Source organism: Microtus oregoni, unplaced genomic scaffold (assembly GCF_018167655.1).
Source record: "Microtus oregoni isolate MIOR12 unplaced genomic scaffold, Mior012 000022F_ref0000154, whole genome shotgun sequence".
NCBI lineage: Eukaryota > Metazoa > Chordata > Mammalia > Rodentia > Cricetidae > Microtus > Microtus oregoni.
In genome coordinates, this window is record NW_024543081.1 from 31236235 (window position 1) to 31264174 (window position 27940).

General features: G+C 45.4%; 1 protein-coding gene across 3 annotated transcripts in view; it reads right to left on the reverse strand.

The window, feature by feature from the left end:
• Nsmce2 (NSE2 (MMS21) homolog, SMC5-SMC6 complex SUMO ligase) overlaps nt 1-27940 on the reverse strand; it is a 205949-nt gene that overhangs the window by 8110 nt on the left and 169899 nt on the right. For 2 of the 3 annotated variants that reach the window (XM_041671901.1, XM_041671902.1), the window contains exons 5-6: nt 1378-1478; nt 939-1045 (exon numbers count right to left, since the gene is read on the reverse strand). In XM_041671901.1, coding sequence (XP_041527835.1) covers nt 939-1045; nt 1378-1478 — 208 coding nt within the window. Of the gene's footprint in view, nt 1-24; nt 126-938; nt 1046-1377; nt 1479-27940 lie in introns of all 3 variants that reach the window. The other variant, XR_005976157.1, reaches the window with a different exon arrangement.

The window sequence follows — 27940 nt, forward strand, 5'->3', positions numbered from 1 at the left end:
ATCAGAGCCTGAGAAGGGTCACACCTGCCATTCCATTCCTGCGATAAGAGCTCAGGAGATGCCAAAACCAGTCAGCTCCAGTGTGGCCCACTGAGGACTCTCGTCACAGGCACAGGGCCGTGGTCCTGGGGTTGGGAGGTAGGGAGAGAAGGGACGGAAGATTCCGAGTTAAACAAATTCTCACGGGTGAGTTAGCCATGGATTTCTTGAAACCGTCTATGCAGCATTCCTCTGATAAGGCAGACCACTGGATATGAACGCTTGTCTTAGGAGGTTTACGTTACTGTGTTTACACCAAAGTGCCATAGCAGAAAGCACAGAGTAAGGTAATTTCCTCTTGGTTAAGTAGACACTGGTAGGGCTGGTGTGTGTCTCTCTTAGATCACAGTTCTGTAGATCCTCAACTACTCTGGTTTGCTGTGTGTGTGTGTGTGTGTGTGTGTGTGTGTGTGTGTGTGTGTGAGAGAGAGAGAGAGAGAGAGAGAGAGAGAGAGAGAAACAGAGAAAGAAATAGAGAGAGAAAGAAGAGTATCAGTCTCATGCAGACTGGCCTCAAACTCTCTGTGTGGCTGAAGATAATCTCTAATGTCTCAATCCCGTCTTCACCCCATTGCTGGGTTACAGGCATGAGTGTTCGTGCCTGATTTGTGTACTGCCTTCCTGTATGCTAGGTAAGCACTCCACTCACTGAGCTAGTCCTTGGCTGCCTTTGACACAGCAGGATTCACTAGACTCCTGTTATCTACAGCCTCCAACCCAGCCTCCTTCTCCTGTTTTGATGGTGTGCCTGAAGTACCTTCAATGTCCTCTGAACACTGCTCTTGCCAGAAAGCCGCCTTTCTTGTGGACAGTCTGGGCAGAGCCATGTCTAGGGAAGACTTTCTATGACATGCCCTGAGGACCACCAAGGTGTTCTTCTTCCTCCAGCACCCACTTACCAGGCCTTCTTCTTCCTCTTGTGCTTGGACTCAATCATGCGAACAATGGCTTCCTCTTCGTAGGTGTGACCGCACACTTTATTTTTCACTGGTTTCTTCATTTCCAGCTACGATTAAGGAGAGATTAGGCTTTCAGGAATACTAACCATCCACTTCCAAGTTGTGTCGCCCCCACCCTGCCCCAAATATTAGCTCTGTGATCAGGAAATGCAGGGCTCCAGGGGTCTCTGGGCTCTGACTCTATTCCCAGGCCCTAGTGTATATGATTGAATGAAAGTGTTTTTTAGCCACAAACCTCCCAGGTATACAATTTGAGCTCATCACTTTTCTTTCTTTGCTTCCTCCCTCACAGTGAGATAGCAGAAGGTAAATCGGAGCCCTTTTGGCCCTGTGAAACTAACCTAACTGCATTTTCTTTGAGGGGAAAGAGGAGGCATACCTGTGTTATGGGGCAGATGAGATTGGTCTGGCTCTGGGTCACAATCATATCTTCATCAATTCCTTCTGTGCAGCCATTCTCTCTGTCTGCATGCAGACCGTCTAGAGGAAGAAAGGGGGCTGTGAGCTTGCTTGGCCCAGGAGCCTGCCAGGGAGAGGCAGGAAGGGCAGGAAGTTCCTCAGGGCCTATCTGACCTCAGCCTCTGCACCAGGCACTTGGAAGACGTAAGTTAACCTTCTGCTTTTATTGGGATCCTAAAGGGTCCCCAATTCTGCCCGCTTTAGATAAGGAACCCAAGACCCAGAGCTGTAAAATAAGACTTTACAAAGTTCAGAGAATTAATCTGTAAGGACAAACTGCTTAGAAACAAAGGCTGTGGTTGCCAGAGTCGGGGGACCTGGTCTCTTCAGGGTCCAGTTACAGGCTTTGGGCTAGCAAGGTGTTGTATTTAAAAGTCTGCTTCGAAGCTTTGGTGCCAAGACAAATGGAGAAAACAAACAAACAAACAAAACAACATGGCTCCTGGTTCAGAGAAACAGTCAGTAGACAGGACCTACTGCTATACAGTGCAGAAACCGGCAAACTTTGGAAAGTATGATTTGAACTCCTTTGAGGTCTTAGATGTTACTGAGGACTCCAAGGAACTTTTTCAAAATATGGGTTGTATTTATCACTATTTAATGTAGTAACTATTAAGACTAAAGAATTAAAAAATACATTTATTGCTTCACTTAAAAATAATAGCAACAATCCCATCCCATTATATGTCAATAAAAATAACTTTTTTTTTTTTAAAGCTTGTTTTCCCCCTCTGAGACAGGGCTTTTCTGTGAAATAGTCCTGAGTGTCCTGGGATTCTCTCTGTAGACCAGACTGGACTTTGCTCCCGAGGGCTGAGACGTGTACTTAAAAGCATGTGCTACCATGCCTGGCTCATATAAATAACATTTTAAAAGTTAAAAGTAATTATGTTTCCCAGAACAAACCAAAGTGCACCGTTTTCTGGTTTTGTAAATATCTTAGATGTTTGGCTTCAAAGGAGAAGACAGGAAGAGGAGCTTCTACAAGGCAGATTCCAGTATCTGTCTGGCATGCAGCCCCTCACAATGCCAGTGTCTCACGGAGCATTTATGAAGGAATGAGTAGCGAGGCTAATGACGTCACAGGGCCATTGTGAAGACAGCTGACCTGGAGGCCACCCTGAAGCGCTGGCCTGCACTGGGGACTGCTGCACATGACTGTGAGGCTGCTAACACAGAGCCATCTGCCTCCAAATTTTCCTTCTCCTGCAGCCCGCTTGCCCTTTACGAGGAAAACACGGGATGGGGCGACTTCTGAGTGAGATAGGAGGGGTGAATTCCTTTCTGAGGAAAGGCTGCAGGCTGAAGCTCTCTAAACCTCAAAGTCTGAGATCTGCAAGATCCCCAGACTTACAACATTTTGTGGACTGATATGACACCAGCCTTGGACAGTGCCACTGTGAAACTTTGCTTCATAGATATAATTATTTAAAATACTGTACAAAATCAGAGTCAGTTTTAGCTTGAGTGGTTCCTTCCTGGTAAGGACTTCCGTCTAATACATTGCGTAGAACTGCTTCCAAGCTATGTGTAGAAACTGTATGAGGAATTTAAGTAAATTTTCTACATGTAATGAATCCTATCCTAAAGATATCTTATTATGGGGGGCCGGAGGGATGGCTCAGAGGTTGGGAGCATTGCCTGCTCTTCCAAACATCCTGGGTTCAATTCCCAGCAACCACGTGGTGGCTCACAGCCATCTGTAATGGGGTCTGAGGCCTGTGGGCATACATACAGACAGAATGTTGTGTACATAATAAATAAATAAATACATAAGTACATAAATATTTTAAAAAAAAGATATCTTATTATGCATATGCCAACGTTTTAAAATCCTAAACCTGGCACACTCTGTCCTGAGCATTCAGGGTAAGGGCTATTTAACCTATGCTTGTCAACTGTCTGTCGATGGCCTATTCCTTCCAACATTTTGGTAGACTATAGATCTAAAACCACGTTCCTGTCAAAGTGTGGGAGCAAAACCCTCGACTCTGGGTCAGATGGTTTTTGTAAACCTTTCCATTATGGAAATACTTTGGGCCTCTCCTCAGGCTAGGTGAAGTGTTTGTTTGTCTGTCTAGAAAGATACCACTGAGGCAGGACAAGGACTTGAAGTTTTTGTTCAAGGCCATCTAGTGGGACATTTAAGATTTCAGCTCTCTGGATTATGAATGCTCAACTAATCTTGTCTATCCAAGCATACCCAAGTCCAAAACTGGTCTTAAGTATTCCTCAGAAGTTTTAGTCCATTATTCTAAACAAGCTAACTGCCAACTTAAAATCAATTCATGGCCTACAAATGTATTTATTATTTGTTTATCCTAACTAATTGCTTATTTAGTAATTAATAATGCTTCATTTGGAATCAATATAAAGGCCAGATCTAGTATTTAACTTGATAAAGATTCCCAAGTATGCAAAGTTAATTGCTGAGAAACTGATGGCCAGTGACAAATCAGTTAGCTAATCTATTTCCAAAGCAAAATCGAAAAAAAGTTAAAAAAAAACCTGTCAGCAATAAAATGGCATTGAATATGGAAGGTGCTACATTTTGGTATGTTTGCTGTGAAATGAGGTGTGATATGATCGCATCTGTATGTTTACTGTGATATGAGGTGGGGCTTCTGCAAATAGTGCTCATACCTATGAAGGCTGCATGCTTCCTGAGCCCTGGGCTTGGCATTCATAGGAGGGATGTCAGACTCCTTAAAGGGTCCTTTATCAACTAGCAACTCAGGAAACTGGGCAGGTAGTGTAAAAAGGCAAGAGGCAGGCTGGGGAGTCATGACGCCCCTGGAATTCACTTTCCAAAGCTGCCTCCAGTGGGCTGTTGCCTCCTAGTCCTGATGTTTGTTTCTGATAGTCGAAATAAAAGGAGCTCCTTGTGACTTTCTTGCTGAGTTTATTCTGAGCGGATGGCAGATTTCTGACTATAAATGTTACAGCGTGGAATTCACTGGAAAATCTGTTAGCTGTACAGCAGAGTTCAGCCTGTGTGAAAGACTGTGGGCTTGTTGGTTATTTTCTATTTTTAAATTTCAAAAGGTAGAGGAAGCAAGAAAGCACAACCCAAATGCAATGCCAACCGCTAGGGAGGGCTGAGTGGGGAACTAAGCGATGGCAGAGATCACGAAAAGGGAGGTAACAAAAGAGAGAAGGGGTGAATGCCAGCAGTGAGTAATAGCCCACAGACCGAGAGTCTAAAAGGGGAAAGACTGCAATAGCGACACTTCTCCAAAGAGCATTTCCTCACCCTACACCTGTATTTATAGAAAATGACATTAATGCTGGGATTTTACAAGGTGCTCGCAAAAGGTTGCATCTGGCAATAAATATCACTTACGGTGGTTTAGCTGATCCAGAGGACAGAACTGTATGGTGTATGTGGTCAAGGCCAGGCCGGGGGAAAGATATAGATCTGCCGGAACCACAGATATTTTAAAAGTGGGATTAGCTGCTGTCTGAAGTCTCTTTATTTGAGAACACCAAGAGTCAAACAAAAGTACAGATTCTGTTTAAAACCGGGCAGGACGCTCACAGGGTGCCTGCCTCCCCACGTTCTAGAGCTGGTCCACCTGAATGCTGCAAACATGTGCTGGTTCTAGAACGCTCCATCACCAAGGGGTCTCATTAGGACTACTAATAGCTCACTTGCTGACAACTGCTCCAGTAACTTGATATTATTTCTCCCAATACTTGTATAAAACCTGTGAAGGACTGTATTGTTATTTCTATTGTATAGATAAGGTTTTAAGCCCCATGACATTTCTAAGGCAAATGTAAAAGCTAGACATATAATAAAGAAGCAATTGGATTAAGTCAATATAATCTTTATTAAGGAATCACAAAATGTTCCTGACTATGCATAGGTAAGCAATCAAATGAGATGTCTTATTTTCTATACTGAGCTTTCCACATGCCTGGGTTCTAAATACATGCATTAAATCAGGCACAGGTGAAAACTAACTGAAAACCATCTCTATCTGTACTGAACATGCACAGACCTTTTACTCTTGCTGTATCTCTTCTTTACATAGCATTCACACCAAATTGGGTACGGTGAGTGACCTGGAGATGACTTAGGACTATAAGAGGCTGTGTGTTCTGGGCAAACGCTCTGCCATTGTGTCTAAGGGACTTGAATGTCTCAGAGATAACCCCCTCATGGCTACTGAGAGATGGCTGGACAGGCATATATAAGCAACATTGTTAGGTAAATATGCTAGCCGTTAACTTCTAACCAGTGGGTAGGTATCAGAACCCCTATGCTGCATCTAGATGCCTGGGCTCAGGGACCAAGCACCATGCTGAGGAGGAAAGCCTGCATAGAAACTAAGATTACAGTGGATGGATGCAGCAAGGTAGGAGTTAGGTAATCACATGATTGATTGATAGATGTTTCTCCCCATCCCCACCTCTAAGACAGGATCTTATATAGTAGAGGATGGTCTCACGTTTATTATGCATGTGATGACTTTGGACTTCTGATTTCTTGCCTGTCTCTATCTCCTGAGTGATGGGATTACGGTTGTGTACCACCATGCCTAGTTTATGTGGTACTGGGTTTTGTGTAAGGAAGCAAGCTAGGTCCCAAAGTCCTGAACTTTATATATTTATTATTTATTGTATATGTGTGAGAATATGCCATGTGTGTGAGGGCCCTCAGAGGCTAGAAGAAGGGATTAGATTCCCTGGAGCTGGAGTTACAGGTAGTTATAAATTCCCTGATAGGGGTATAGGGTCCCAAACTCAGATCCTCTGGAAGAGTAAAAATCAATGAGCCAAAACCCTGTCTCGAAAAACCAAAAAAAAAAAAAAAATCAATGAGCCATCTTAATCAATAAACTATCTTCCCAGTGCCTGAATAAATATATAACCTCCTTTCTTTCTTTCTTGATGCCATGAAATGAAATACCAAAGAAAGTAGAAACAATGCAAGTGATTGATGCGGTCTTTCCAAAGTTTACCATGTCCTAGTGACACACGCAGTTGGAGTGTGGCAGGGTGGGCATGGAGTAGACAAGATGTGGGCTTGGCATTAGTCAGTTGCAGCTGTGAAGGTTGAGGCCTTTGGTCTTTCTCATCTCCTTCACTACCACCCAGTTGCTCAAGGCTGAACTTGTAGGAGTCATTCTGAATACTGTTTCTGTTACTCCTCACGTTCAGCCCACTGTCAAGTTCTACAACTCTGGGCCTTCTGCCTGGTCACTTCCTGCCTCTGATATGTAATCCAGCTCAAACCATGACCATCTCCTGCCGAGACGGCGGCAGTTCCTCCAGGCTGATGCCGATTCAGTAACGGCCACACCACACATGGTCACAGCTGTGATCAAAGCCCTTTAACTCCACTGCCACTAGTCACCCACTACCGGCCATATTCAAGTTACCCTGGCCTTTGCTCTGTGTTGGGAGCATGGCAAATTCCTTCCTGTCTGTGGGCCTTTCCATTAACCTGCTGGGAATGTTCTCCCTGCCCTTTGCTTGTTCCACTCTTTCTTGTCATTTAAAATGTCAACTGAAATGTCATCTTGGAGAGGGCTTTTCTAAGGTTCCAAGCTGCAGAAGCCACTGACGCCTAGCACTGTGCTGGGTGGGTTCACATCCACACGCACTGTGCTCTGGCGTGTCTCCTTCCTCCTTCTCAGCTCCCTCATCTCTTCCAGGAAGCCAAGGCCTCTGTGGTCTTCTTATGGTTGCTAGAGTCTAAAATAGTCATGGTGGATAGTAGGTCTTCAATAAACATTAGGTTGGTAAAGTGCTTCATCCAATAAGGCAGAAACTTACTTTTTCACAAGATTATACTTGCACATTTAACAGACCTGGACACACACACACAATCTCAATAATTTTACACATTGTAGTCAGATAAGAGAGGACTTCACTGTAGGTCTGGGTGCAGCCCTGGACCCTGGATTACATGTCAAAGGCAGGAAGTAAATATAAGTTTTACAATTACAGTAGGCTGTGTGGTAATTACAAAGGAGAATCCAGACATGGTCTTGTGGTCACAAAATACATTTGGTTCTGGCCACACACAGCCTAGCATTAGTCACTTGTCTGTCTTCAGGATCCCAAATTTGGCTACTTGTTAGACAGTTTCATGCTGGTGGGAAATACATGCGGATTGTTATGTACTTTTTCAATTAGGCCAGAACAGTTTCTAAAAGCTCTTTTCTCTCAAAAATAGTGGTACACGGAGGAAATGCTATGCAAATATTTGCTGCCTGCTGAGATTTTCACTTGCAATATTCTGGGACAGCGTATTAGACAAGATGAGCGGGTGGGTGCACAGATGATGGAGGCACAGCTCACCTAATCCCACTGCAGTTCAAACGAGACTGCTTCTGTACCAGCTATGACTCGGCTAGAGGGGTCCTACCTGAATACCCAGCCTCATATTGCAACGAGAAAGTTCTATGACAGCAGGCACAGCCCCTCGGGTTGGAAGCGAGAGGTGTGTGTGTGTGTGTGTGTGTGTGTGTGTGTGTGTGTGTGTATGTCTGGGTGTCTGTGCGTGCAGAGGGCCCTCCTATGACTTTAGACATCTAGTTCTGTACCTCAGTTTCTTCTTGGGACTGATGGTCTGTTCTGAACAGCAGCTTCTCAGCTAAGCTTCCCTTCTGGAGAGAACTCGGCCCTGGCTCGCAGCACTTCCTGTGTCAATGCAGTGTCTGCTATGTGAACAGTTTTCCACAACTAAGGCGTGTGTCACGTTCAGATTGGGTCTACGGAACAGAGGATATGCTGCATGCTAGAACTTTCACAGGATGAAAAGTCACCAAACAAATGTTTCAACAAAAATATTTCGTGAACAGAGGGTAACACAATGTCATCAGATCAATAGCTACAATGAAAGATGGATCCAACAACAGCTATTTTGCAGGTATCTGTATTTAGGTATATACTTAATATGATAGAATTAAAACACTGCTATTATAATTATGATGATTACTGTTAAGACAAGGTCGTGCTAAGCAGTCCAGGCTGCTCTCAAACTCTCCATCCTTCTGCCTCGGCTTTCCAAGTGCTGGAATCACAGACCCGAGTCATCACACTTGGCTGGTCAGCAGCACTGTTTTTACCTACCACTACGTACTTGAAAAAAAAAAAAAAGTCCTGTCCTGGGAGAGGCCAGTCACATAGAGGACACCCAAAGCCAAGTGTCTTCATGAGAATGCACACAGACCTCTAGAAAGCAGGTTCCAAGAGAAAGCAGGGCTGCCTCTCAGGAAAGCTGTTTTCCTATAGGCATCAATGATGAAGACCTTTGACCAGAATATATACATATATGCTCTATTTTTGAGGCAGGATTTTCATAGATCAGTTCTTGAATCCACAATTCCCCTGACTTCACTTCCCAAATGCTAGGATTACAGATGTCCACCACCATGCCTACCATACTCGGCTTTAACACAACTCAGTTGCCTCCTTAAATGTATTTCCTCCACTACACCTCAGATCAATGTTCTGAAGGATGTTCTCCTGTTCTCCTCTTGTTCTTTGCAGAGCCATACTCTACAGTCATCTCTGGTCCACATACTTGGAGAAACCATCTCCACCTGAACCACTCCAACCTCCATGACCTCCCCCAGCCCTCAGCAGCCAGTATTCTTTATTTGCCTTCTATTCTGCACACTTTTAGCTTTAACTTCCTCCTTTATATGGTTTTATAGGAATGTAACTTTTCATCAGTGACCTTGGAGGTTCCTTGTGATGCAATCACAAGATGGAACCTTATACAAATACGCTTGCTGCTCCTGTGTGAGGAATGGCAAGTGATAGAGGTGCCTCAAATGAAGTACTGAAGCACCCCTAGAGATGGGGTTGAGGAGAGGGGTACAGGTGGACCTCCTGAGGAAGATGGCGATGAAGCCACGCTCCAGGAAGGTGTGGTAAGAGGGAAGGATTGCCAGGCAGCCAAACTTACAGTACTTAAGAACATGGTGACTGGAAACAGCATGCTTGGACCTGCCTTGTTCAGTTAGCTAGGTCTTCCTGGGCGGGTTATCTCAGCCATAAGATGGACTAATGGCGTTTACAACATGGAGCTATCTGACGGCTAAAGGAGCGGACATGGGGTTGGTGTTGGGGTTGGTGTTGCTGGTGTGCAGTATTTGAGACAGGATAGTCTCAGGTAGCCTGGGCCAGGACTAGCTTTGAACTTACATTTGTTTTATAGAGTGTGTGTGTGTGTGTGTGTGTGTGTGTGTGTGTGTACCTCCACATATTTGCAAGGGCATACACACACATGTACAATGCATGTGGGGGATGAAAGCACAACTTGCAGGAATTGGTTTTCTTCCATCATGGGAGTTCTGGGCATTAAACTCAAGTCATCAGGATTGGTGGATATAACTGAGCCATCTCACTGGCCCTACCTTGAACTCTGGATCTTCCTGCCTCCATCTCCCAAACACTAGGATTACTGGTGTCAGAAGGGTGCCTGACAAAAAGCAAGTGCGCTGTTAGCAGTATTAGAATGTTTATTGACATTATTATTCAGATTCCCATGAAGTGAGCATCCAGTGCGCACCTGTAACAATGTGCAGTCAGCTCAATCAGCCCAAAGAACCTGCAAAGGGGCTGGCCTAGGGTTCTGTACGGGGCAAAACCTTCCATGCCCCTGGCAGTGGTGAAGCCTAAATTAGCCTGGCACGTGCAATTTGCTGACACAGAACTCTCAAAATTGTCAATCTGTTGTCTGCTTTCCTTCCCTAGCTCTTTCAACATATGGTTGATGATCTCACAGGCAAAGAGTAAAGAGTTTCAGATCATTCCTATGGACGAGTCAAGATTTTAATAATACATATTTTCCATTTACCAATTTATCTACTATTAGTTTAGACATGTCTTTTGTCTTCAGCTGATATCACACATTAACTTGCTTTCACCTATTAAATACTGTCAAAATACAAAAACATCAAAACCCATGCATTTATCTGGTGGGGAAAAAAAACCACCTAGGTGAGACTGGGCTATGTTATTACCTGGCAATAAGTACTGAAAAATTTCACCAAACAGTGCTCCCAATTGTACTATTTATTTATTTAGTTTTTTTTTTTGAAACAGGGTTTTTCTGTGTGGTTTTGGAGCAATAAGTACTGAGAAATATCACCAAAACAGTGCTTCCAACTATACATTTATTTATTTATTTATGAAACAGTGTTTCTCTGTGTGGTTTTGGAGCCTATTCTGGAACTCACACTATAGACTAGGCTGGCCTTGAACTCACAGAACTCACTGACTTTGCCTCTGGAGAGCTGGGATTAAAGGCATGCCCACTGCCCGGCGCCCATCTGTACTTTTAAAAAGAGAGCTGTGGTCATCATTAAGCAACATTAGAATCCAATGCACACATTCAAATTCCTTGTTTGGTGCAACAGACAGACAAACAAACACGGACCTCACCTACTGAGAAAACTTTGATTAGCTATCAACAAGAAGGTGCACATCTCGATTATGTAGATTTACACACAGTCTACTGAAAGGAAAGACGGAAGAAATCCCCTAAGGTTTATGTTCTTATCCTTGTTGTCGTGGTCTTGCTGTGGAGCCTCCTACGTAATACACAGCACAGGCTGGCCTTAAGCTGTGGTCAGCCTCCTGAGAGCGGGGACCATAGGCATGTACCCCCATATCCAGCTTCACCCTTCTATGTTTTCTTATATTAGAGGGTGGTGAGTGCCAAGTGCCAGGTCTGAGGACAGTCTGACACTACTCCTGACCCCATCCACTCTTTCTTTAAGCCGTCTCTCTGGCTTGTCCTCTTCATTCTTAGTGCTGCTCTTCTAAGCCAAACCCCTAGCGCTCCCTGTTTTACTATTACACAAAATTCTTTGTTCACCCATTTTTCCAGTTTATTCTTTGCATCCCAGCTAGATAGGTCTACAATTATAGTCTCTGATTGGACAAGGCGCTTCACTGGCACCTAGAGAATCCTGGTCTCTCATGGCTTCCTACCTCAAACCCAAGCCCAGCATCCATACCAAACTACTTATATTTTGTCCAACTCTGCCATGTTCTTTCATTACCTCTTCCTTCTTCCCCCACCAATCCCTGACCATTCTTCAAGACTCAAGTCTTCCCTCTGCGTGGTCCTACAGCAGAGGAACACCCTGCTCCAGCTCCACTTCGTCACTTCCCCACCAGGCTACAGACTCCCTGATGGAGGGGACTCTGCCTCCTTCATCTTCCCACTGTCATCACGACAGAAAAAGCAGGAGCTTTTGGTGTGGTTATGTGTAAACTGATTCTCCTCAGCCCCTGCAGGGATCAAACCCAGGACCTCAAGCCTGCAAGGCAAGTGCCCACCAGTGAGCCACATACCCAGAGACCTAAGAAGACTAGTGTTGCTGTTTGTCTTGAGTCAGGGACTCATAGTCTCAAGCCCTGACTTGCCTGAGTCTTGCTATATTACCCAAGCTGGCCTTGAAAGCGTGGCTCCTGCTAGGATTACAGACATGAGCTACCAAGGGTGGCTAAAAAGTCTGTTTGGAAGCGTGGCTCCTGCTAGGATCACAGACATGAGCTACCAAGGGTGGCTAAAAAGTCTGTTTGGAAGGCAATTACCTTAGAGGACAATGACTTGGTTTGATGTGATTTCTCATTTTTCCAGAAGTCACACGACACCACCCAAGCCACATCACTGTACAGTCTCCACGCCACGCCACTCAGCCAGAACTAAATGCCCCAAAGTCAGATGTCATGTTCCCAGATGTAAACAACATCAGAATAGGGCCTTACATAAATTCTGATTCTCTTCCTTTGCCCCAAAGCATTTGAATCCAGAGGAGCATATAACAGTTATAAAAATGTGTCTACTGCTTTAACCTTGTTGAATCTACCAAGTAGGGAGATCTGCAACTGTAGAAACTTAAGCATAGCAGCTTCTATAATAAAAATTGTATTTTTACAAATAAAAGCATCTGAAAATAGATATTTGATAGAGTGTGGATTTAGAAAAATATGTTTATTTTAAATTATGTGTATATGTGGGTTTGTGCATGTGAGTTCAGGTACCTGCAGAGTCCAGAAGGGGGCATCAGCCCTCGTGGGACTGGGGCTGCAGATGGTTCTGAGTTGCCCAACACAGGCCCTGGGCAATAAACTTGGGTTCCCTGTGAGAGAAGTTCATACTCTTACAATCACTAAGCTGTCTCTCCAGTCTCCAGACTAAAGATTTTTATTCTGTGTAGTACCAGAATATGTGTAGTGCTCTAATCCTGAACCCCACCCCAGCACCAGACTGAAGTTAAGTAAACCACAGCACTGTTATTTGTAATGTTTCCCCCCTTTTTGAGGCAGGTCTCCTGCACTCCAGCCTGATGATCTGAGCTAATTCCCAGAAGCCCACATGGTAGAAGAGAATAATTAAGCCCCACAAGATGTCCTTTGACACCGACATGTGTGCTGTGGGATGCACGTGACCCTCCCACCCCCAAAGTACACACACAAAAATATTTTCAAAACTTAACTAGCATATAGAAAAAATAGAGAGAAAATATGATGAGCTGTGTGATCCACCACGTGCAGCTGATATGGTTACAGTAACTGTGAGCACCAACAGAGGAGTCAGCAATGGTTTCTGAGCCTTTTCCACACCATCATGAGATCAGGCAAAACTTATGAGACTGGTAAGATCGATGGTACTGTTGGTGGCCACATTTATCCCATGTGTCAAACTGAAACAGATGATGAAACAAAGCCCAAAGATCAAGCTATTTAAAAAAGGAACTAAGATTTATAAACTCTCAGCTTTATAAATACAATGTTTTAATTTTCATGAGGACAGGGATTATGACACTATTTGAATCCCTGATCTATTCTAGATGGTCTATCCTATAAGATATAAGCTAGTACACTGATATCTTATTCATATCATTAAATCAACTAATTAACAGAACGAATCAATTTACCCATGTGCCTTAGTTACTGTTCTATTGCTGTGAAGAAGACACCATGGGAAAGTACTCAAGTGGGGACTTGCTTACAGGTTCAGAGGCTTAGTCCATCATCATCATGGCGGGGAACATGGCGGACAGCATTGTGCTGAAGTAGGAGCTGAGAGCTACATCTGATCCACAGGCAGAGAGTATGACTGGCTCTGGCATGGGCTTTTGAACTGCAAAGCCTACCCCAATGTCACACTTCTTCCAACAAGGTCAAACCTCCTAATCCTTCTAACCCTATCAGACAGTTTAGAGTGCCTCGTTACTAAGGAATCAAATATTTGAGCCTATAGGGGCTACTTTTATTCCAATCACCACACCACAGTGTCTCTTCTAACTTTGGCACCTCTGGACAAAACACTAGTCAAGTGGCTGTGCAGACAGTGAGAACTGAAGAAGAGAATAAGGCTAGCCCTATTATTGTGGTTTGTTTTCTAAAGCTTCTCAAAGTCAAAGCTGAACTGTAATCCTTAAAGGTGGCTGTTTTAGGAGAACATGCAGAAGGGAACAAGAACCTGTGTTCTTGTCACCGGTGGTTGCCAGTCCCACCTGCCAGTGTCCAGTACAGTCCTGGGGCTGACAAGACAGGTGTGCATTTCCTTGCAGATCCAGACTTAATCAAGAATCATCAGAAATACTCAGTGTGAGACTTGGAAAATGCCACAGACCTTTCATAGCAACTACATAAGCTTATGTTTCCTTTTAAAATGGTGCTGCTGTTACTATTCTATCATTTTATCCTCATGGGTGTCCACAGAGGTCAGGGAGGGTGCTGGAGCCCCCCAACTAGAGCTGTGGGTAGTTGTTGACTACACTGGGGTGCAGGGAACTGAGCCGGGGTCCCCCGCAACAAAAGCTTCTAGTTATGAGCCACCTTACCAGTTCCCTTTATTTCATGTTTCCTTTTAATATCTTTTTTGCTAAAGAGTGTTAAGATTGATTTTCGAGTCAGGTGTGGTGGCTCAGCCCTTTAATCCCAGCACTCTGAAGGCTGAGGCAGGAGGACTGCTATGAGTTTGAGGCCAGCCTGGGCTATAGTAGGAGCAAGTATCTCAAAAAAAAAAAAAATGCATGTAATCCCTGGACTCAAGAGGCTGAGGAGATGGCTCAGCAGTTAAGAATATTTGCTGCTTTTACAAACAGGCCAGGTTGGACCCAGAACCCACATGGTGGTTCACAACCATCTTTAACTCCAGTTCCAGGAGGACCCAATGCTCTGTCCTTTTATGACCTCCAAGGGGACCAGATGTGTGTGTGTGTGTGTGTGTACATATATATACACATATACATACATAGAGAGTCAAAACACATATACTGAAAAAAATTCAAGGCTAGCCTGGAATACACAGTAAAGTTCTGTCTCAAAACAACCCCCTCACAAAATATATACAAAATAAGCAAAATAAATAAACAAACAAAAACTCCAACTCCCTATGTTGGCACAAGGTACTTAAATTTTTTTTTCTTTTTAAAGCCAGGAGGTCAACCTCTAAAGTATGTTTATTATGGAAGAAAATTTTTATTTTTTAATTTTTTTTAGCCAAGGTCTGCCTGCCTTCAAGAGTGCTGGGGCTGGCTGGCCTAGGAAGAAATTTTAAATGTCAAAGCTTGAGGGGTCTTAACCATCCTGTCACCATGATGTCACAAAGCTACCCACAGAGTAGCTTGGTTCCTCGCTGGCCAAGTGGCCAGGTCATCAGGGCGGGACTTCCTGTGCTAAAGTAACATCCACAGTCTGCCCTCAGCTTGCACAGCTCTGTCTGAAGTTAGACCAACAAAGAACATCCCACCCAAAGGGAAAGTTCTGCTGACTGAAAGAAATAAAAGAGAGGAGGAAGAAGAGGGAGCAGGAAGGAAGACGCAAGAAGCTGGCAGATGAGGGTGATCGACTGAAAACCCATGAAAGCACCCACTGATGAAGCTCCTAAGTTCCTGTCCCCTTTCCTTGTCCCACCCCCACGTCCGGGCCTCTCTGGAACCCTCCTCACATGTGCAGGAAGACACAGGACTGCACAATAAGGATCAGCTCAGGACACAGCTCTGGTGGATGTATACAATAGATGTGAGTCATTTGCTCATTCTGTAAACACTTAAAACGTCATGACATTCACGGGGCTTCCCAATGTGCTTAGCACGGAACGCTTGGTCTTTTCTGTCCTCACTTCCAGGAAAGCCAGGGAGGGAAGACCTTGTTCACTGGAAGGTTGTATGTTCCAGGCAGGTGAGGAGAGTGGAGCAAGCGTGGGAACATGCCGCAGCATTGACACAGGTTATGATGTATACAAGCCCTGTCTCTGCCACACAGAAGGAAGGAACCAAGACGGGTCCAGGAAGGCACTCTACCAAGGCTCTGCCTTCTCTGGAGAGCTCCCAGGAGTCCCCAGGAGACCCCCAACTGCACTGTGGGGAAGTAAACACATCCTTCAGAATTACGTGTTATCGGCCACAGTGGCCCACTAATCTGCATGCTTTCCAAGGCCGGCTTTCACTACCTCTAGACTCCCATGCATGGAGTGGGCAAGGCACAGTGGTGGGATGTGGACTGCACTCTTCTAGGGTCCTTGTTGATTTCCAACCGCTTTGCTCACTCTCCAGCTCTTCTGCAGAGAAGGGGGTTCTATTTCCTGTAGGCATATACACAGCGGCTTGGGCAGAGTCCAGGCCTCAGAACCATTAGCTGGCTCTGCCACCAACTCTGGACGGGTATTTCCTTAACGTGTCCACTTCTCCATCTCATTAGGCCATTGTGAAGACGAACTAAAACATCTTGCCCTCATCAGAGAGAGGGGAGGGAAACCCAGTAAATGGATTAAGGTGGCAACAAAGCCAGAAACAACATGAGGACTCTGGGAATGGTTTCTGAAAAACAAAGGAAGTTGACTGGCTGGCCTGTCTTTCTGCTTTCAAACCTGTGGTGGTCTGAGATTTGGGTGCCTGTGGTCCTACACCACAGAAGATAGTATTGCTCTGAGTGGAACATCTTATTGGTAAGTGGGGACAAAAAATAAACAAATAAAATTTAAAAAGAGTAAGGAAAGAGAAAGTGAGAGGAGAAAGCTCCCAAGCATTTGCTTTATGAACTCCATGAAGATTCCAGATAATTGCCACCCTAAGGAGACAATGAAGAAGGCGCTGTGGGTCCAAATGCAATTCCTACATGGGATGCTGGGCTGGATCTGCATCATTCTGAATGCAGCAATGAACAGACATCGCCCAGCATGGCGGAGGACAAGACTGTACCACAGCTCTCAGGGTCCCCAGACCACAGCTCTCTTCCTTAGCTATACCATGTGGTGTTCATGACAAAAGCAAGTAAATCTGGAGCAGCAAGGCGGCTACGGGATGAGCTTCCCTAACGCCAAGCCCTGAGCTACAAGCCCTGTGGGGGACAGGTAGGCAGGGGCTTCAAGAGCAGAGAGAAGAAGCACACTAAAAATAAATGAAGGGTGAACATCAAGGAGGTAGAGAAATAGCGCAGGGGATGTAATCAGCACGCTAATTACAGGGTCATAATTAGGAGCACTGGAATGAAATTAAGAAGAGGGAGAGTTTAATTGTCAGGAAGAGCTCTAAGGGAGAGATGGCTTCTCACACTGCACAAGACTGAAGGCCATTCATCCTAACAAAGCTGGCCCAAACGAGCTGGCAAGTATTTAAAGCAAATTTATTTTTGTTACCCAAAGTAGGCTAGGTTACTTGATGACACAGAGGCCTCTATCTAATTTTATCATCTTGTTCTTATTCTAAATTAAATAGTAAAAAAAAAAAGTTAATGATAAAGAAGCCCATGACTATTTCATTCCAAAAGTGTGATTCAGCTTCTAAGGAGATCAAAGTAGTAAAGCCAGCACAAATAGAATAACACAGGCAAACATGCTCCCATGGACAGCAGAGTGACGGATGAGGAAGGAATCCTAAAATACAGCTTTATTTTCCAGAATTAATACTGAGATAGAATTAAACTCAGTCAGCCATGGTCAGAGGCTGGACAGAGTATCTGTTTCCTTTCCCTTCTTTCTTTCTCTTTGAGACAGGGTCTTGTCGACGCTGGTTGTGAACTCACCGGTATCTGAGGCTGACCTTGAACTCCTGCCTCAGTCTTCCAGTACTGGAATTACAGGCATGTGGCATCATGCCGGGCTCCAGCTTCAGCCTAGTTTCATGATGACTCTTGGAGTGTTATCACCCCTGTGAGAGGAAAACTGAGACCCGAAGCCGAAGGATGGTCAAGTTTCATGTGTTAAAGACACTGGAGGTTTCGATTTCTAAGATCAGGAGCAAACCTTAAAGAATTCTCTCTTCCTCATTTAGGAGCCTGAGAAATGATTCATGCAACTTTCATTTGGCAACTGTCTGGGCATGGAGGGCAGGGTTGAGACGAGGCAGGCAAGGCATCCTGTGGCACAGCAAGTGTGGGGAGCACACACAGAGGTGAGCTCTGGGATGGGGGAGCACTCAGGGAGGCATCGTGCGATGATTACAGAGGGACAGTGATACTGGGAGTCACCCAAGGGAAAGGAGGGTGAGATGAGCGACCGCAGGCAAACCTGTGACGCAGGCTCTGTCACCCTTCCATTTTCCACGGAGGGCACAGGGACAGAAATTCCCAAGAGATGTACAAAGCCCTCATGTCAATTACACCAGTGACCAAAGCACCCCAGAGGAGGTTTTCTCAGCATCACTTGACACTTTCCAAAATGGTAATTGATTAAAAAGCCCACATAGGAACATGCTGGCACCCACTACCAAGGTAAGTTCCAGCCATGTTCAGGAGGCCCTGAACATAGGAACATGCTTGCCTGGTTCCTCACACCCCCCCTACTGAGGTAAGTTCCTGCCATGCTTGGGAAGCCTGTGTGCGCTAAGGGAAGTAAGACAAGAGTTCACTGCCTTGTGCTGGGTCAGAAAGTGCCATGACAACATGTGGCATGTGTTCTGTGAGCTCTAGCAAGACTCCTGAGAGAAACAGCACTGCAGGGAGCTCAGGGGAAAGCAGGGCACTGGGAGACATCTGCACTGGGGAGACAAGCCAGGGCATGGACAGGAGAGCAGGCACAGCAGAAAGGCTCCAGACGCTGCCGAAGACCTTTCCATGGCAGCCGGGCAGCAGGTGCAGTCTAAAATGTACCTCTGCTTGGCAGTCACACAGAACATCTTGACACGATTTCCCTAGGGTCAGTCTGATCTTGTGAGGAGGCACTAAGTGTTCTCCAGTCTGTCTGCGCATCCTTGACCTTCACGTCCATTGTGAATCTCAGTCTGGAGCTATAATTAGCTTTTTGTGGGAATCTTTGTAAAACCCCTTTTCTGAATTCAGATCTCAAGGTGTCTGAAGCCACATGATGCCCTGGGTCAGGTCCTATCAAAAACATTACCATACACCTTGCTTCTCATCATTTAGATAAATTTGGATAAAATTTATCTAAACCCCACTGCTGACAGCAGGCACCGTGTTCAGAAAGAACAGTCTGCAGGCGGACTCAGAGTCTGCAGCACTCAGGTTAGTATAATGCAAGCAGGCTTTCATCTTGTATCATGTTAACCATATAACTATGTAATTGCTAACTTGCTTTTTCTCCTCTGCATCACCTCTAACGTTCCGGTAAAATGCTCGCTGCCTGGCTAATCAAGTCAGAAATGGGTCATCCCTAGGCTTTTGCTCTGCCTGGGAATTTTGATGCAATAGGTACTTGCATGCTGCAGTCAGAACAAGGCAGGCTTTCTTCCTAAGTAGAAAGGGAACATAGCTTTTCAAAAGAAAAGTGAAAAGAGACTCAAGTTGAGGGAACTCTGGGAGGCCTTGCAGGAGGAAACTTGTATTCACTTGACCCCAGTATGTGGAAAAAGCTTTTTATTTCATAGGCAGGCGCTGAGTCCTTCTCTGGCCAAACCACATCAACAGATAGCTTTTGGGTTAGGTGTTTACTAACTGGAAGAAAGCAGCACTTTGGAGGAACAGGCAGAATGACCTGAAAGCCCCGTCTTTGTGACCTGGGAAGGTAGGCTATATATACTTTTCTCTTGACCCTATTCCTTCTCCAGTCTGAAAATTGAAGCATGAGAACAGGCAGGAGGGCAGACACCACAGTCTCCAGAGCCCACTCTGGTTTTAAACCCTTTATAATCGCCATCAGACCATCTTAAAAAAGGAAGCAGGAGCCGGGCGGTGGTGGCGCACGCCTTTAATCCCAGCACTCGGGAGGCAGAGGCAGGTGGATCTCTGTGAGTTCGAGACCAGCCTGGTCTACAAGAGCTAGTTCCAGGACAGGCTCCAAAAAAAACCACAGAGAAACCCTGTCTCGAAAAACCAAAAAAAAAAAAAAAAAAAAAAAAAAAAAAAAAAAAAAAAAAAAAAAAAAAAAAAGGAAGCAGGCAGGCAAAAGTTTTTGTGGCTATCTGGCTCGGGCAACCCAAACAACTCCTAACACTGAGCCCATGGGCTGCCTGGGACTTCAAGAGTCAACCTGCTTACAAGCCAAACTTGCACAACATCCTAATTTATGTTACAGAAATAAATGGCCATTAGTAACCTGGCAAATAAAATTTGGATTTCAAGTGATGAAAACATGTTTCACTGTGACCAATATTAAGTAAATTGAGCAACAGAGGTGGTTACCCAAGTATAGCATGTAGGTGCAATGTGGCTGTTACTAACGTTCTGGAAACTGTGTTACAAGAGTCAGTGGACTATAGAGAGGAATTATGTTTAGACCTGTCACACACTTGGAGGGGGAGCAGGGCTGCAAGTCAGCCACAAGAGCACAACTGAATTCAGGGGCTGGGATGTGTCTTCCCAGGAAGACGAAGTACACTTTTGCCTACTCTTGGAGGCAGACCTTTGCCCATCTGTCTCTTCTCACCTTAAGATTACAAAGATCTCAATCACACACAGGTAGCCCGGCTTTTTCAAATTTAATTGTGTTTTAGCAAAGATCACCAACTATCTGCGATTCACATTAAGTCACAGTTAGCCCATGTCACTGAATGGGTAAACAAAAAGGACATGGGGGTTATGGGGGGTATTTCAGGACACAATGGCCTGCACTCGTTTGGACAGACAAGCCCCATCATTCTCGGATGACTAATACTCAGTCCTCCACCTACCGAGCAGCACAATGGCATGGCAATGTGAACTCAACTGTGTGAATTTCCTTGTGGCCAGCTTCGGTCATTTCAGGTCTGCAGTACTAAGGCACCAGGCTCCCACTAGTTCTCAGAACGCTACTCTGATCCTGATTTCTTCACAACTTGTGGCTCTGTACATAACTAGCCTTCCTTGCTCTTCTCCAATGCCCAGCTGAGGCAGCAGGGACACAGAAGACATGGCAGAGTCAGGCCTGGGAAAAGTCTGCCTCTCCCTCACCTACCTGTGTACTCAGTGCCCCTTTTCTGAGGTGTAAATGGGATGCTGAATTTGCAGGTCTGCTGAAAAGATTTAAACGAGTTTCTAACCTAATGAATAACTGACCAATGTGGTCAGCACGGAAATGCTGCTAAGTCTTTCCTCCTTTCCCCTTCCCTGGATTCTAGGAGACTAGATGTGTTGACCTTTTCTTCCTGTCTAAAAGCTGTCTTTCCCAACTTTAGAAAAAAGAAATATCAACGATCCATTCCTATAGGAGCTGGTCCTGCCAGGCTCACGTCCCCTATTTTCTCTCCATTGCAAGGCTGGCATGATAGATAACACATGGCCTCCCCGAGTTGGCAATTTTTCCATTCCTAGTCATATCCATTCATGTATCCAATATTGAATGCACATAGGCCTGTGGCAGATCTTGGGGGAGTCCAGGTCACTGAACACTGTGCTATCATCTGTAGAGATGATACATTAGCATATTCCTTTGCTTTGACCTTTTCTTGGTTGGGCATGGTCTATTTTCGATGCTAAACACTCCGATTCATCAGTAAAGCTGATTATAAATGACATCCTTTCTCTTTTTGAGGTACCTTCCTCTTTCCTATCTTGATGGGTGATGCCACCATGCCAATGATCAGCCAAGTAAGCAACCTCTGGTCATTTTCCATTTGTCCTTTCTTAAGCATCATTAAGACAATGACAAGAACTTGAGCTATTTTTCTGCTCTTTCCAATCATTACAACCCACCCTCAACCAACATTTTATTCCTCTCTTTGTTTGCAGGCCCAGATAGAAATTTTCAATAACCTCCTATCTGGGTATCTCTAGCCCCCCCCCCCCCCCCACAACACCCTGAGAGAGGCCTCAGGAAGGAACCAGCAAAAGCACGAACACTGCCTCCTGAGGGACCTGTGCTTTTGAGCAAGCCACCCGGTCTGTGTGGGCATTCATTGGCACAGATCACTGGTTTGGATGAAACTACTTGTCTGAAAGGCTGTTTTGAGGGAAAAGACATTTTATGCAACACGCTAGACATTGGGACATGACACGAATAGCTGTTCAGGAACGGTAGTGGTGATTTCAACCCACCTGAACCACTTCCCACCACCCACTCAGCCAACAGGCTCCATCACAGTCTTGTCCGTTGGTAATTGTTTGGTGAGTTTTGGACTCTTCAGATTCCTACTCTGATCTCTCTCCATGGTGTAAAACAGCTATATCCACTGCGTCACAGCTGGGTTAATTCAAGTTACTACATGATTATTTTTTGGGGCACAATTCTTCTCAAACACATGCCCATGGTCACCTATGATATGGACTGGTATCCCAGACCTCATTTCCAGATGTCCCTGAAATGCCAACTCCTAATGAAAGCCTTCCTGATGGAATAGAGGAAACTCCCTTGAGGAAACCAATTCTGTTCCACTGTATCCTATCATCTGCTCCCAAATTCCCATGTGACCTGAGCTAGGTACTTCCCTTCTCTATGTCAACTGGGCAGGTAGGATACATTCAAACCCTTCTTGGCTGGGAGATCAGATTGCTAGTGCTATCTGATCTGTGGCTCCCATGTCTTCTCCTGTCCTGAGAGTAAACTGTAAGCCTTTGGTCTTCCTTGATGTTTCCAAGGAGAGAGCCCATTATCTGGGTAAGTCCCTTAGTGCAGCCCAATACACCGCGGCATACAGGACTAATGTGTGCATTTAGATGACAATGATCAAAGCATCTCCAGCAAGGCACTGACAGCTGCCACTACATGACTCAGACCTCTCTGAAAAAAGGCTTAATTTAGCACCTTTCAGTTGTCTCCAGAACAGACTGTCAGTAAAGGACACAGTGAACGGAACATCTTTTAACTCACTTAGCGCCACAGTGGGCCTTTAAGGTCAGAAGGCTCCCTCTAGCAGAGACTCATTTGCCCTTTCTCCTCAGCGAGTAGAGAACTAGAGAACCGGGGCAGTGTTGGGAAGACCCCGTACTAGCTGAGAGTGAACCCCAGGCTGGCCTTGGTCACTAACTGGCCCCGGGAGTGACGTTGGGGGAATCAGGAATCACTTTTCCTCGTGGGCCTGTTTTTCTCATCTGGAAAATGACCGTGGCAATGTCTCCCAAACCTGTAAAGTCTAGGTTCTCCACTCCTGGGGATTCTGACTCTGCTGGCCTGGCATGAGCACAGGACACTGTTTTCTGTATGACTCCCCTTGGGAACAAGCGCTGCATTCTCAGCTTGGTGTTTCCCCCCAGCCAATGCTGTCTCCTTCAAGTTCCCAAAGTAATTAGATCCCTCTCTCCTTCTCTTTAGAACCAAGCTGGACAGTTTCCATGTACACTGCATGGTAGCTCACCATGTGCATGGGAACCCAGAGAGTTTTGAAATCAAGGATTGGTTCATAAGAATCAATAGCTACTCAAGGGTCTGCTGAAGAGGTGATCTTATTTTGACAGAAACCCAAGGTCAAGTGCAGCACCCCCAAACTGAGCAAGCATCTTTTACCCGGCAGGAAAACAGATGGGACACAGCAGAGAGCAGGCCTGCTCTGCAGCACATGGGCATGCCTCTAAAGTGAACCCTGCAGCTGCAGGTGGCAGCTCATGCCTGTGACCCCAGCACCCAAAGAGTGCTGAAGCAGGAGAACTGTCATGAGTCTGAGGCCAGTGTGGGCTACCAGTCTCAAACAAAAACAGGACCAATGAGATGGCTCAGCAGACAAACGGGCTTGCCACCAAGCTTGGTGAGCTGTGTTTGAACCCCAGGACTCACAGGTCAGAAAGAGAGAACTGACTCCTGCGTGTTGTCCTCTGAACTCAGAGGGTAGCAGAGCATGCACAAGCCTCCCCCAATAAGTAAATGCCAAAGCAAACAAACAACAGCAACAATAAAACACCACCAGCACATCTGATTCACTTATCACAAGCTTAGACACTCAGTGGTGTCTAACCAAAGTAAGTCCTCCAAGAACCTGTTTTGTAACAAGAGCTATGAAGCACTGCAGGGTACGGCCCAGCCCTCTGCTATGCATATTATGCAAATGACTTCATTTAATGGAAGCAGCTCTGATGCTAGTGTTTCTCTTCATGTCTGTTAAAACTGGAACCCTAAAACCCAGTCAAATCTAAGCATATTTGATTCTACAAACCGTACAACGCTATTACTGTGACTTTAATGAATTTATGACAGATGTTTAGCAAATTTGCCAATTTTCTGAGCATATATGAATTGGACACAGAAAGACCCCTTTTTCAGAATTTTCAAGAGACTTAGGAGAATGTGGACGCATGGGGAGAGAAGCTAAAATGTAGAATCTAGCTCCCACTCGTGATGATGATTTCCTCCTGTGTGTGACCTTGACATTATTTTTCCTATGTCTGTGGTTCGTACCAACTGAGCATGCCAGCAGCTACTTACGTGGCAGAGATGCTGTGAAAATTAAGTAGATTAGGTCCACAAAGTAGCTTTGACCGTTTCACAGGAAAGTGCCCAATACAATCTGCAGCTATGATCTGTCCTTGCAAAAGCTGCAGCTGATTGAAGTTTCTAAGCAGCAGCACAGAGTCCAGACTTCCTCCGTGCCTCTCTAAACCTGGCTCCTCCATGCTACCCACAGTAATCATGTGGTTGGTGAATGGAACTGGAAATGAAAAAAGCTTGTTCAAGCTCTTTGCAAAAGGCGTTAGGTAGTAAAACAGTGAAATAACGTCCAATAACACACTCGGATGTTGAGGACACTGCCCCAAATTGTGTTGAGCAGTTCCAATTAACAGGAAAATACAGATCAAGAGTAACAGCTTCTGAGCTTCTGTTAAAAATCTAGAACATAGTTTTTAAACTTCAGTGGGGAAGAATGCCTATTTCCTGTCTTTCCCACACTGCTTTTCTGTCCTGTGTGGCTGTCCTACAACACAGCATTTGACATGTACAGTGTTCTACTATCTTTTTATTATCTACTCTTCCAGTACTCTGTGAGTGAGGACCTGGGGACTGGCAGCTGCCTGCAGGAGGAAATAGTCACAGGAGTCTACTGAGCTGCTTAATGCTCTGACGTCATTTTCTCCCTGAATGTATGGCTCTACTTCCACAGTGCAAAGCACAAAACATAAGTGCCTAACGCGTACAGGGAACAAGAGGGGGCTTTTAGTGGACTTGGTATTACATTAATACTGAAAAGGCTGTGGCCATCTAGTCCAAGACCTGACCTACAACTGAGCCCATGGAGAGGCAAGATATCTAGGCTACTTGTCCCTACCTAAGGGACCCTGCTCCACACTATTTCCTTTCCCCCCACTGCCGAGTTCTAGATCTGAATTATCTTTTCATTGGCACCTGATACACACTCAAGGCTTTAAGGAATGACTCTCATTGGATGTCTGGGATACATGAAGCTTTCCAAGTGTGAGCTTATCATGGTCTACAGATTGGAGCTATGAGACTTTGGGGTTAGCTTCCTCCCTGAGGAGGGCAGTGGAATGGATCTTCACACTTTTTCATGGTGCACCCCAAAGTGAGTTCTGTTTTCACCTAGCCAGAGGTGGCTTACTTCCTCTTCCTCTCAAAGCTACTTACTCCTGGGTCATCACATCTTCTCCTCTGGCTCAAACTCCCATTTCAGTGGTCTGAGCATTAGGGGCCCTAGGTAAAGGGTGATTCACCTAGTTTTGGTTTAAATTTCCCACCTTAGTGAGGGAAGTTTGAGGGTTATGGCGTTCTAGGTAAACGGTCCTAGCAACATTTACGTAGGCAGTTACTTCAGTAAGAGTAACAATTACTAATATTACTCTTCCTGGCACCGTATCAATGAGGATCTGGTGACCAACAGCCAACCTGCAGAGGAGGATGACCATGCTGCTCCTGGCAGGCTTGGACCTCATGTGCAGACCGGGCTGGTCTCTTGCCGCTGCCTCTCTAGTGCTGGGACTACAGATGTGTACCATCTTCACCGAGCGCTGCTGTGTACAGCCTCAGCTGGTGAGCTGTTACACGATTCTCTGAGGCAGGCTACCACATTGTTCCCATCACAGACAGGGAAACTGGGGCACAGACAGGTGAATTTGCCCGATGCCACCCAGCAAATGAGGCTCACTCGCATATGCTACCATCATCTTCTAACACAGGCCCTGCAGATCCTCAAAACCGGGTAAACCTAGCGGAGCACACTGGCTAGACGTGCTGCTGGGAATGCGCTCAGGCTGGCTGCAACCAAGGTGGACAGTGACGTCACCCGACTGAACACACCATGACACTCATTCAAGAGGAAATCTGGGGAACTAAATTGCAAATGGGACAGCAATGGCAGGCTGCTGCTGCAGCTGCTTCCGTGGAAGACCCAGCTCAGGCTGGCCTTGCTCTGGCTTGAAGCTCTTGCTGTACCAAGCTGAACAGCTCCCGGGGAACCTGCAAGGCTGCACCAGGGCCTTTAATACTTCCCAAGACACACTTCCCACAACTTGTAAGGAAAGGATATTCACCAATGAGGACAGAGGCTAGTGGGCCTTTCCCCAGCTCAGCTAGGATTTTACCACACTGCCAGGCCTCACCTTGGTAGTGCTGTGGTAGTGATTCAGGAGTGCCTGCCTTTGTATGAGAACTAATCAACTGGCTACCGTGGTGACAGTTCAGTCCTAGGTGATTCTGGACACAGCTATTCCCAGTTCTAAGGCCTGCAGATGGGCGGAAAGGCCAGATACAATGTGGGAACTGCAGGCTCACGGAAGCAGTAACTAGACATTTCCTCCTGTGCACTGGGACTAGATGACCTCGGATATTATTTCCAGCTGTAACATTTTAAGACTATCACTCCCTTGGCACTGAAATGAAAGAGCCAGAGAATGGGAACCCAGCTGACCTAAATTAGAGCAGAGGCTGATAGCGCTTCTGAAGAATACTGATTCATGCTGGAGACTCAGCCCCTAGTCCAGAGACGCTATGCACTGGCCTGTGACCATCTTAGGAAAACCCTGGGTCGGGTTTTCACAAGAGGTCTACTACTTGCCACCTCTCCCTGGCCTGGTAGCAAGTTCCCAAAGCAGCAGGGCTAAGCATCCAAGCTCAACAATGTGCATAATATACTCGCTATGCTGCTACAAACCCCAGCGCAGGCTCTCAGCACCCCAGTCCTTACACATCGGGAGCACTCCACACTCTTTTAACACGTTTACTTTATTCTTTTCCTGCCAGAAGCTGATGAAACATGGAAATCAATCTTGAAACAAAGAATATTTCATCTAGTCCTGCCCATCTTTCAAGGATGACAAGATCTTGTGAAGAAGTAGTTAATCTCTTGAAAAGACAGGCAACATGAAGCTTCATAAATCAAGGTTACAGCACTGCTACTGATGAATACAGTTCTGACTTCTCTCTGTGCAAGTCTGTAGGAAGAAGGAATTGCGCAGAATTGTATAATGTCCCCCGCATTATCTCACTGAATAGCCTTGGCCACCCTGGAACTCACTATGTAGACCAGGCTGGCCTCGAACTCAGAGATTCTCTGCTTCTGCCTCCCAAGTGCTGGGATTAAAGGCATGTGCTATCATGCCTGGCAGGACAATGTCTCCTCTTAAGAGATCATCTATTAAAATGTGGAAAAGTGGCCATTGTGGCGACTCCCTCCCTTCCCTTAAAGGTCACTAAAGCAAACATCGCTATTGTTTTATGGGACTGAGGCAGCATGTCCTTGCAAGTTCTAGTCCAGTGCTGTACACTGAGATAGACTCCCGGCCCAGCAGTTTCTAGAAATGTAGAAAACTTCATAGTTATGATAGGTTCTTGAGTATGGCCATGTGTTCTTGGGCAGTTATTTATTTGGTTTTTGGTGGAGACAGTGTCCTGTTCTGTAGCCTAAGCTTGCTTCAAAGTTGAGATCTTCCCGCTTTAGTCTCTCTAGTGCTGGGATCACAGTGTGCTCTACCTCATCTGGCTGAAGAGACTATTTTAATCCATACTAATATCAAGAGAGTCAAAGGGAGTGCCCAGGTTACCTCTTCATTTACCCATTTAGATGCATTCAAAGATGTAGAGTTTTGGTAAATCCATTCACCAACCCTGGTGGTAAGCAGTGCCTGACTATGCCTCCCCTCAACAGCATCTGATGTAGATTTGTCTTCAAATCCTACAACAAATGTATTCATAAATTTCGTGACTACTTAAATTGGGGGGGGGGGGGTCTAACAGGCCAAATGTTCAA